At 36.2% G+C, this 12844-nt stretch overlaps 1 protein-coding gene across 1 annotated transcript; it reads right to left on the reverse strand.

The window, feature by feature from the left end:
- Positions 1-5026: 5026 nt before the first annotated feature.
- On the reverse strand, positions 5027-5975 carry LOC101889002 (seminal metalloprotease 1). The gene is made up of 2 exons (XM_005182248.3): positions 5693-5975; positions 5027-5627 (listed from the first exon to the last, which is right to left on the reverse strand). Exons 1-2 carry the CDS (start codon positions 5928-5930, stop codon positions 5053-5055), a joined length of 813 nt encoding a protein of 270 aa, XP_005182305.2. The 5' UTR covers positions 5931-5975; the 3' UTR covers positions 5027-5052.
- Positions 5976-12844: the final 6869 nt, after the last annotated feature.

The raw sequence follows: 12844 nt of genomic DNA on the forward strand, positions 1-12844 counted from the left end.
TACGGAAGATACCCTCGAAAATAGAGGTTAGTTAATCATAAATATTTGAGGGAAGATTTGACTTCATAATTTAGCACATCAGCATTTAAGCGTTTTTGGGTAAAAAAAAATGGGTATGAAGTTTCACGTCTTTGTATAGCCCCCACATTACGATACCCAGAATATTCGGTATTTTGATGATTTTAGGGACAATATTCACGGGAATTGTTTCAAATTGTTTAGGTAGGTCTACGTCTTCATATAGGCCACATATAACGGTACCTCCCGACATTCGGTATTTTGATGATGTTTGCCTCATTTTTCAATGGAATTGTCTGAAAATCCACGCAAGGAGTTGAAAGAGAATTGTCTACATGGGCCACGTCTTCGCCCCCATATAACGATTTTCCTTTGAGAGATATTTTTGACGATTTTTTTAAATGTTTTCTTGAAAATGGTGAAGGGCTTTTAAAGTTCGGCACGGCCGAAATTATTTTGTTTTTTACTTGTTTTTTGTTACATCCTCGATCGGGAGTCCTTAGAAATAATTAAAAAATGAACAAGTATTATCAAACAATATTTGCATCCAGTAACAAGGGGAACAATCAAGATGTCCGAATTTTAAAGACCTAGTTCACATAATACGTTATTCATGAGTTTGTTTAATAACTTGATCATTTGTGAACTTGTATTTTCCTCAAAAAAACTGACCTAAATTAAGAAGTAATATTATGATATTTGACATTTATGACAACATAGACAGCCTTTAAACGTTTGTTCTTTCAACCAAAACGAGCGGGCCTATATATACCATTTTATGCCTAATTTTAAATTCAACATTTTAACTTTTCATGGGGGAGGGAGGTTTAAAAGAAGTAATAGATGGATATTTCAAAATTTTCCACCTTAACTATGTTTTATTAAATATTATGACTGAAAAGTTAATACTTGAGTTTTGAGTTATCCTGCTTTATATGTGATAATATAATACCAAAATTCATAATTTAAGCCCAATTCCTGAATTGTATACCAAAAAACAAGACAGACTTAGTGCACCTTATACCGAAATTAACAATTCCACCTTTATTCCTATACTGTGTACCATATTAAGTACTTTTTGTACTCTTTTAGCACCTATATCCAAAAACGTCTCCTCATGTCTTGGGTACATTCTCACAGTGATAACTATACCAATATTCAAAATTCTAGTTATTTTCTCCACATAAACCTACTAAGGTTAAGTCTACTCAAGTCGTCATACAATTTCGCAACCAGAATTTTGTGAGAGATATCCAGGAAGAATGCGTACTCCAGGCACCTCGCATCGTAAAAACATGGTCATGTTATCTTTATACTAAAAACTAATAGCCAATTGGTTCCATTCTATTTTTTCGGGATTTGTGGTTTAAATGCCTGGGTACAGTGTATCATTTGGTACTTTCGTACACTAAATATTGACCATTATCAAAAAAACATCACATTGAATCCTTAACAAAAACTGTGACCCATGTACAAAAATTCATAAATTTGCCTCAACCCTATACTTTTTTTTTTCAAAAATTAGAACGTTTCTAACACTTTTCATAATTTTGGCTCACCCCTACACTTTTTTACCAAAATTAGAATTTTTCTAACACTTTTTAGTTCACATTTAAAAATCCACCTCCGTAGCTGAAACCTAATACACTTATTGTACGCACTTATCTCAACGGTACACGTTCAAACATATGTAAGAGTAATTCGGCCAGGCCGAACTTTTTTCGACCAGGCCGAACTTTTAATGCCCACTACCACTTAGAAGGAACTTAAAAACCTAAAAAATATCGCCCAAAATACGGTTTAAATGAAAACCATTATAAGGAGGATATACGGTAACGCGGACATGAATATGCAATTTTTTGTCCCAGGTTTGTAGTACCCTCAAGGACCTTCCAACACGAAATTTAAAACAATTCCGTTAAATAATTTCTTTAATATTATCAAAACACCGAATTTTAGGAGGTCTCGACATGTGTGGAGTATACGAAAACGTGGACCAACATAGCCAATTTTCTGTCATAGGTTGAAGTATCCATTACGAACTTCAAATATGAAATTCGAGACAATTCCGGTGTATATCGAGATGAAGAATGTAGGAAGACTTAGATCTGAATACGTAAATATTTGACATAGGCTGAAGTACTTCTATCTCAATTCGTTCGGAAGATAGCGTGTTTACAACAGACAGACGGACATCGCTAAATCGATTTACGCTGATCAAGAATGTGGATAATTTGTTTGTCAAACATGGGTATTTAGAGAAGTTACAAACGGAATGACAATGTATAATATACCCTCCACAGTAAGGTGAACATTTGGCTTTTTAGTACTTTTAGTACACTTATAGCTCGAGTGCTAAAATAAAATGTACCAAGTTTTATGTATCGATGTATTACGTTGTTAAAGAGAGTTATTTATTTCAAAATTTGGTATTCTGTGGGGAGGACTAGAGGAGTGAGCTAATATTCACAAGAGAGAGAGAGAGAGAGAGAGAGGAAGAGAAAAAGAAGAAGGATATTTTTATATCGTGTTCAAATGTCCTGAAACAACTTTCGTCTTGCGGTTCGTAGAATCTAAAACCGTTATTTCAATAAGGCACATTTTATAAAGCCCCTGTAACCATAAGACTGAGAGTCTGAAATGCTTATTTTCTTTCGGTGTGATTAACCGTCACTCTGCATTCTCCTCTTTGCAAAACTTTGTACAGTCATTTATATTTAAGTGTGTGCGAGTAAGCAAATACACAAATACAACTGCAAGTAGCAAAAAGAACGTTCTTGTGTATATATAAATGCAATATTGGTCATTGTATTTTGGGTGAGCATAAATGTGCGTGTGAATTGGCCGGCTGGTTGGCTTGAGTTCATATTCGTTAGTATCTTGGGTCTTGGCACGTATTCAAGCTGCTTTATACATCAGTGCTCTTTCAAAATGCCCAATACCCTATGTGTGTGTGCAATATGTTTATTTGTAAGTGTGTGAGTGCGTGTGTTTGCTCGAGTGCTATTATTTGCTTGGCCATTATTATGTTGTCGACTCATTAAAAATCATTTTTTTAACACTTAATTGGTAATTTGTCAATAGGTCGTATGTTTTTTCAATATTGTTGCAAAGTTTTTCCAGGTATGCGTTGCTCTATTGGAAGAAATTGAAGAAATTCCTGAAAATGGGTCGTAAATGGGTCGTGAATATAATATAATTTTGAAAGGTGATTTTTAAACGATTATTTTAATTAATAAAAAGAGAGTATGAAAACAAAATAAGTAATCATTATTACGGAACTAGTACCAGACATCTTAAAAAAGAATATTCTTTTAAAAAAAATGGTCAAATTGGCTTTACATTCGAAACACGGACAATACAATTCAGTGAAGTTTTTAACGACAAAAAATGTATTATCAAAACGTTACCTTATCGTTAAGATTAGTTTGTAAAATGTATCAAATATATCAAAACTAATTATGAAATAAATATAGTACCCCATCATTGTAATCGGACATAAAATCTTGGGAAATAATATACAGCATTATTTTGAAACTCATTTCATTTAACGACGGTTAAGCCTTCACATCATGGTTTACCTTTACATGGCAACTATACCAACATTTGCACCGATAACAAAGATTTTTGAGAGGTCGTCGTCTTTCTGTTGGGAATCCGCAACAACATTCGAATGTGAAATGTGAAGGGACTTGGAAAATACAATAATTGTAAGTAACTATATCAATATATCAAATTACAATATAATATAAATTAAAAGGGTCAGACTATATCAATACCATCCATGATCCGTTATATAAACTAATCATATGCTATAAGAATGAATGGCTGATAAATTTTACAAAGTACAAAAAATATTGGATATTCTTTAAGTATCCAAATTTTGGCCAAAAAGTCCTTGAAGCAATAGCTAAAATTGTTCTTCACCAGGACGATTTTCTGGTGTGTTCTTGCTATATCTGCGGATCGACACCTTGGTATTTTTTACTGCCAACCTTGCTTTCCGAAATACTCCAGCCACGATAGTCCAACGGATTGGTATCCGGAGATTTCGGTGGCTATTGTGCGTTGGAAATGAATCGTGCTGAGTCCAAGGTCTGCGGCAAAAAGTTTTGCGTGCCCCAGGCTTTAATACACATTTCAGAATTTTTTCGCGATAATATTCGGCATTTATACTGATGCCACGGTCGATTAATACGAGCGGAGAGCCACCATCGGCTGTTAAGGTGGCTCACACCATCACCGGCGCTTGAGTTCTGGTGGGCAACCGAACCTTCACATTTTCAGCTGACCTCTTTGCTAAGTAAGCACGATCATTTTGTTGGTTTACAAACTGCTGGACAACGAATTTTTCCTCATCGGAAAAAACCAAATTCGGCAGTTCACCACTTTCGGGCAAGCAGAGCAAGTCCTTACCTCTTTTGAGTCTATTTTCTTTTTGTTGCGGTGTATGTTCTTGCAATTTTTTTCAATATTTGCCGAATGGAATATTGCGATATGTTCAGCTCACGAGTCATTTTTGGGCTACTGCGACGCGTGTTTCGATCAAGTCGCTTCTTTACTTTTCAAATCATTTCTACTGATGTTGCTGTTTTCCTACGTCCACTTACTTGACATCGGGCTACGATACCAGTATCACGGTAACGAGCGATGGTACGAGACACAAAACATTTATTTACAATTAAATGCTGGAGGGCTCTAACGATAGCCACTTGCGGTTTTCCAGCCAAATATAAAGAAATCACGCTTGAATTCCATCACGAATAACTTTTTTTCTATAAATATCTCTCCAAAATGCTTTTGTACGCTTGTAAACAATATAATGAACTGTCACTGGAATAATTTTTATAGTCGGACGAGTGGCTTAGAAATAACACCAGTTTGAAGTTGGTTGCAGCTTTTTCATTCACCCTGTATATTCTGTCGAGTGTACTTTCCCTTAACGATTACTCGTGATTCCCCCCAACGAAAAATAAATCTGAAAAGAATTTCCAATGAGATATTTATTCTTTATCCATTCCATTTCATTTATTTCTATGATGATAATTTTATAATCTTTGGTGCCTTAGTATTCAGGGTGGACGTACAATTATTGTAGCAATACATTCGATTAATTTTCCTAAAGTCACTTTCTGGTATCCTTCTACGTTGACCCATTCCTGTGTAGACGCCATCGCGAGGTGTTATTGTCTCGAATCCATTTTTTGAGAATGCATGTGGTCCATAGGCCATAATGCTAGCCTTATTGAAGTGTACCCTACAATCCTTCGAATTAACGCGTTTGGTAAAACCATATTTCATACCATCTATTATATTGCCGAACCGAATCCTGACATAATCGTCGCGATTATACGAGTTATGTTCGTGACTAAAGCCCAAGGCGTGTATGAATTCATGACAAATTATATAGACATTTCTCAGACAGCCTGGTCCAAGATTCATGTTCTGCGACTTTGTGCCCCGATAGCCAAGTGCGGACCAGCAACCATTCGGTTCGTTTGTAATGCATACATAACCGAAATCGGATTTTGTTGTTTCGACAAAACGTAAACAGGTGCGATTGGAAAGCATGCGGTGGCATTGTCTGACGGATTTCTTCTGTTCAGCAGCTGTTAAATAATGGGAAGGAGATTAATAATTGAAAAGCTGAATTCTATTTAAAGGGAGTTCTTACTGAAATCACCACAAAACACATATTTCACGGTATTTCCTGGCCACTTCAATTCGGGTAGACCATTTCGTGTGGTATCCGGAAGAATATCTCCTTCCAAATAACCACCTGCCATTTCTGGGCCATAGTCGACATTATCATAATTGGGAAAGAATTTAGTTTCGTTCAGAGGTAATTTGGCACAACCCACCAGAGAAAATACACCCTTTACAATGAGGATAACACTAATTAATTTGAACATTTTCAAAAATAATTTAACCGAGTTACAGCTGAAAACGTTCTTCAATAGAAGTGCAAGCACTAATTGAAGTCTAAATAATTGCTGATTTATATACAAAAATTGCATTTCATTGGGACTACCTTAACAATATTATTTTAGCAAAAAATTCCCCTTAATAAACAATAAAAGGTCATAAATGTAGAGGTTAACATACCCATTGTTGTTTCACTTTGGTTGCATTGTGGTAGGTCTGACGTTAACATTCAATGGATATTTGAAATGGAAAAAATCTAATCTTATCGAAAATGTCAAGGCATTATCCATAAAACTGATGTATATTCTAGAAATTTATTAACAAAGAAATCTTAAATGTAAGAGGTAGAATTTTTGTACGATCCATTGACTTAATGATTTGAAAAAAAAAAAAATAGATATTACAGATACATAATATGAAGCAAGAGACTCAAGATACTGTGTCCTAAAAATGCAAAATTCAATAATAGTTAATGAGTATCAGTCGGACAGGAATATATCCTCTGCCTATGACCATATATATACAACTAACGAGTAAAAAATAGGGTTTGTATTCAACACAAAGTTTAAAAGACAGTGAATTGTCTAAAGTGTCTCAATTTTCCCTCGGGAGTTCATCAAAAATGCTGAAATGTCAATATTTAACGAGTTATGGCCATTTTAAAATACCCTATTTTTCCTCTTTAGAAAACTGCATCAAGGTATAGTTAGCTTGATTTTTATACGCTCCACCTTGGAAAAAAGGGTATATTAACTTTCTCATTCCGTTTGTAACATCCCTAAATATTCGTCGTAGACCCCATAACGAATATATATTCATAATCAGCATAAAATTCTAAGCCGATTTAACGATGTCGGTCCGTCTGTCTGTCTGTTGAAATTAGACTACAGGCCACATTATTTGACGTAAACCGTCAACATTTAGCAGAATAATTTGTATTGTGTCTACGATGGTTGGTATTGAAAACACATATAGCGGTCCACGTTTTGGTATAGTCCCCATATAACGGTACCTCCCTGTATTCGGTATTTGGATTTGTCTAAAATTGGTATTTGTTGGTCATAGTGGGTTCTAGCTGCGGTGGCAAAACATTGCATGTAAAGTTCACATTCTGGTATAGCCCCCATATAACGATATCTCCCGATATTCGGTATTTTGGTGGTTTTTGTCCCGGCCCGGCCGAACTTAATGTTTTTTTACTTGTTCCTCCTTAAGAAACTGCTAAAAAAACATGCTAAAAACCCCGAAATGTCAATATTTAACGAGTTATGGCCATTTTAAAATATGTTTTTTTTTTTGCATTGTGAAGCATTAAATTCCAAATTCCATAGAATTTTTTGAAAATGTTCCATTTTCTTTTCTTATACATTCTTATTTGCCCAATGAGTCAATATTTTTAAATATACACCAAAAATGTAAACAAAACAACTATAGCCTTCAATTTGAATAAATTTTGTTTTTCTTTAATTAAAATTCCATTAGCGAACTATTTCTTAAATATTCCGATAAATTGCAATTTAAACCGGTGCAATGGTGCAGCTTAAGGCAACAACTAATGCTGATGATAGTTATCGGAAATCTTGAACACAAAAACTCTATCGATTGAATCTATCCAACAACGCCTGTCGTGGCACTGCCATCATCTATTCAATTGAAAATTTTCTAATTAGTGGCATTTAAGATATCTAAAGTTCGTTTTAAATGGCTGTCTTTGTTGTTGTTGTTGCTTCTGTGTTGTGGGCTAAAGCAATGGTAAGGCCAGAAATGCCTTTGCCACCGCTAATGACCACCATTTTATCCTAATGACAGAAGTTTCGTGTAGTTTTGTGTCTGCTCTATTTTTTCCTTTTTTGTGTAGTCTCTGTGTGTCTGATTTTTATAATTTTTATATAAAAACTTTAGTGGTTTTCCAACTGATGGGAAAGTCGTGTAGTTGTGGGTTCACCACAATTATCATGGTTAGTGTGGGCGAAGAGGGGGAACAGTGGCTCCAAACAGTGGCAGGTATTGAATCTTAAAAAAAAAAATTAGAAATAGTTGTCTTAAATTCAAGAGCGGAGCCAAAGCCAATCAATCATTTAGAGTCGATTTTCAATTTTTTGCACTCGATTTTGTCGATTGTGATTTGAATCAATTAATCAATTTGGCAGAGATATTTCTGAGCTATATTTGATATCTGGCACCAAATATCATTGTTGTAGGGTTAATATTACGAATGTGAGGGACTAAAACACCAAATCGGATAGAACATACAGGGTGAGGTGAAAAACCTGCAACCAACTTCAGACTGCTGTCATTTCTAGACCACTCGTCCGACAGCTGTTAAAATTATTCCAGTGATAGCTCATTATATTGTTTACAAGCGTGCAAAAGCAATTTGGTGAGAATTTTCCAGAAAAAAAATTATTCCTGATGGAATTCAAGCGTGATCGTGTGATTTCTTTATATTTAGCTGGAAAACCACAAGTACCTATCGTTAGAGCACTCTAGCATTTAAATGTGAATAAATCTTTTGTGTCTCGTACCATCGCTCGTTACCGTGATGCTGGTAGCGCAGCCCGACGTCAAGGAAGTGGACGGAAGAAAACAGCAACATCAGCCGAAATGGTTCGAAAAGTAAAGAAGCAATTTGATCGAAACTCGCGACGCAGTGAACATATCTCAATATTCCATTCTTCAAATATTAAAAATGAGCTCGAGGTAAAGTCATTGCAATTCCAGAAAGTGCAAGAACTTACACCGCAACCGAAAGAAAATAGATTCAAAAGAGCTAACGAGTTGCTTCGCTCGGCTGAAAGTGGTGAACTGCAGAATTTGGTTTTCTCCGATGAAAACATTCGTTGTCCAGCAGTTTGTAAAAAAACAAAATGATCGTGTTTACTTGCCATAGAGGTCAGCTGAAAATGTGCACCTTCGGTTGGCCACCAGAACTCAAGGGCCGGCCATGGTGAAGGTGTGGGCCGCCATAACAGCCAATTGTCACCCTCCGCTCGTATTAATCGACCATGGCATCAGAATAAATGCCCAATATTATAGCGAAAATATTCTGTAGGGTGTATTAAAGCCTTGGGCAACCAAACATTTTGGCTGCAGACCTTGACCAGATCTCAGCACCATCGCACTCAGCTCGCGCCACCCAAGAATAGTTACAAAATGAGGTTCCTCGCTTCATTTCCAGCGCCCAATGGCCACCAAAATCTCCGGATACCAATCCGTTGGACTATTGTGTCTGGAGTATTTTGCAAAGCAAGGTTGGCACTGAAAACTAGCAATGTGTTGATCACCTCAATCAAGCCCTTCGCCGGGAATCGGCGAAAATACAGCAGGGCAACATTCGGGAAGCGTGTGACGGTTTCATTGGCCGCTTGAAGGCCATAATTCGTGCCAAAGGTGACCAATTCGAACAAATCTAAACTTATTCTAAAATTTGATGCTGTTTCCGACAATTTTTACTTTCTTTCAATAAAATTTAAAAAAAATTATGGCACTTGACTTTGTTGCATTTTTTTTATCTCACCCTGTAGATTGTTGCGGATATGTGTAATTAATTATGTATTGGGCGAAGGAATAGATTTATTGCTTAGATGTAGAAAAAGTTTTGGATCAAAAAATGTTAAATGTAAAAGGTAAACATTTTCTTATTATTCCTTCCGAAATTTATAATTTTAGAAATATTTATTTGACCCTTGAACTACAAATGTCTCCTGCACAATAAACATGCATGCTGTTCATTCTCAGGGTCATGGAAAAATCTCATAAAAATATCTCGTATTAAAATAGTATAATTTGTATATAAATATGTAAGAAAATTTTGTTTTACAATCTTTAAGGGTTAAAAATGATTTAGCATTAGCAGAAAGGGGCCACAACAACTGGTCACTGGTTTTTGTGGAGTAGAACGGACTAACGGACACACAAGTCTAGATATGATATATTTATATTAATGTGAGTAGTGGACATTCCATGTGGAATGTTGGTTCTCCTTGAAAGTGCTTAGCCTCTTGTGGTTTTAAAGCGACTTAAGTCGAATGAGATTTGAGACAGCAGCAGTAATGTTTGTAATTCTTTATGTATGAACTTTTTGGGGATTAGGGCCTCATGAAAAATGATAAACCCCCAAATGAAGATAAAAGTCAACAGAACATAATGTTTTTCGAATGAGGAAACATCTTCACAACAAGCATGTCATAGGCTCACTTGTATCGTTTTGTCTTTCTTTTTCTGTCTCTCTCTCCAAAATGCCCATAAAACATTCTCAAAGCAACACCGGACAGAGGGACATACAGACACATGCACTCTAATACAAATCTACTGACATTCATTTACAAGATAAAGGACAAAGAGCAAAGGATAAAACAAAAACACTAGCAACAACAACAACGATATCTAAACACCATCAACATCCAAGCCATAAATGATGTCTGTGGTCAGCTTTACACTTTCGACGACCACACTCGTCGAGCACTCCACCACACACACACTCACACTTGAGCTTGAGCTGAGGCTACAAACTTTGGATAGATACGAAGGCAACACCAACAACGAAACATTGTTGTAGGCGCCTGCTGTGTACGTTGCAGCAAGGCCGAGAATTGCAATCAAGAGGAAGACATGCAAACAGAATGCACGGACAGCGAGAAAAAAATGCTAAACCGGCAAAACAAAAACCAAACCAAACAACATGAGGAGCTAACAAAAACGACGAATGACCTTCTCCAAAGTTTCACAAAGCAAAAGGCAAAGGAGAAACGCCAAAGGTTCCAACTGGAATAACAAAAAACACCAAAACGAACGCATCACAGCGTCCGCCACAAGAGTGGACGACAACTATGTAACGCCGAGATAAACGCAATTTACACGCTTGCTTTACGACAACAGAGCATCACACAGGACACAGGGCATCGCCAGCTCTTGCTGTGTTGGCAACATGCGAGTGGCCGGCAATACAACAACAGCAAAAACATATGACAAACTTCAACACCAGGATATTCGCAGTAAAGCAAGCAACAAAGCTCAAAAGAGCAGTAAATGAGAATTTATACACTAGGCTGAATTTGCATCCAAACGACGCACATGGCCTAGCGGAGCAATGCGAATAACACCGGATATGGCAGCAGCATTGGAATTCTTTTTTTTCGGATCGTAGATGAAATGAATTTCTTGGAAATCTACAGATATTATGGAATAAGTTGAAAAATCTTCTTTGCCATGATTGAATGGGGGTTTTCGATATTGACTAGTTTGGTTGGCATGGGAGTAGATACACGTGCCCTTAGCATGATGTCAGATGTATACAATTTGAAAAGAAGGTATTTATATTAGAAGCACAGACTGAATATATCCACATAAGACGAAAGACTGACCGACAAAAAGTCGAAAGTTACTGGAATCCTGAGGTTTTAAATCTGGTAACCTTTGGTAAGGTACCCTTTGTATTTGAGGAAGCAGTAGGTCTAGAACTCTTAAATTTGGATTGAGGGTCACTGATGGAGTGTATGATAAATGTACCAGAGGGTTTTTGTAAATTCGCACTATAGCGTAAGAAAAGTGCTAAATGTACTACATTTGGCATAGTAACGGTTAGAGCTAATAACTTGAAATTTGGAACGGGAATCAACGAGTAGAGTCGATGCAGAAAAGATGAAGGTGAAATCCTGAAGTTTGAAATAAACATTACTGCCGGAGGTTAGATTGGGATATGGAGTTTATTTTCGAAATGTGTATGCATTGTAGGTCTAAGTTGTGCAGGTAGTTTTAGAAATTCGTACTAATTAGTACACAATGGTACAATTTAAATTTTGGGAGAACTGAAACAGTTGGAATACTGAAATTTGGAAATAATATTACTATTGCATTATAGGATTGGGGAATGTACGAAGTTTTGGAAATTCATACTTATATGTACTAAATTCGATACAACTTAAATATTGGGATAACCGGTAGAGTTGGACCTTTGTGGGTGAGGGTTGGTATATATCTATCATCTCCACGAAAGATCTTGCGTTATGGAAATATTGAGATGTATCAAGTCTGAATAAAATCGGATGTCAATTTCGCTTTTTCCGTTTTATGAGCATCATATTCAAATTTTGACCCTTTGTCTCATAATTGTGGGAAAGGAACTAGAAAGAGTGGACTTATAAACCCATCTTCACCGCATATTTTGTGTTAGTAGCAATAATTGGATGTGTGAAATATAAGGAGTACCAGATGCTTATTTCATATTTTATGATCGTTTTGGTTATTTAAAACATTGACCCTTTGTGTGAGAATAAATGGTCCGAACTCTACCATCTCTATATAAAGATCTTGTGTTGATAGAAATATTGAGATGTATAAAGTCTGAATCGGATTTTAAATTCGCGCTTCATGAGCTTCATGGATATTCAAAATTTTGACAAGAAAAAGTGGACCGATATATCTCATTTTCATACCAGACCTTGGGTTAATAAAAATATTGTGATGTGTGTAATTTGAAGAGCAACGGACACTTATATCACATATAATAAGAGTTAAAATTATTCAAAATTTTGACCTTTTGTGGGGAAGTACTTAAAGTGGACTGATATTGACCGTTTTCGCACCTGACCTAGCACTGATGCAAATATTAGGAAGTGCAAAGTTGGAGCAAAATCGTATTATCTTTCTTTTTCTGTGCAATAAATTATTTTCTTTGAAAATGTTGACATTTTGTGGGGGAGGTACTAGAAGGAGTGGACCTATATTGCACATCTCCGAATTCGATGCAAGTTTGGCAATTATATGACGATGTACCAGATTTAGATCAAATCGGATACTCCCTTCGAGAGTTATCGTACGCACCAGCCAGACAGACGAACGGAAGGACATCGCTAGATCGACATCAAATGCCCAGAAACGGATTTGATCCAAAGAGTCTTAG

This window comes from Musca domestica, unplaced genomic scaffold (assembly GCF_030504385.1).
Source record: "Musca domestica strain aabys unplaced genomic scaffold, Musca_domestica.polishedcontigs.V.1.1 19, whole genome shotgun sequence".
Classification (NCBI taxonomy): domain Eukaryota; kingdom Metazoa; phylum Arthropoda; class Insecta; order Diptera; family Muscidae; genus Musca; species Musca domestica.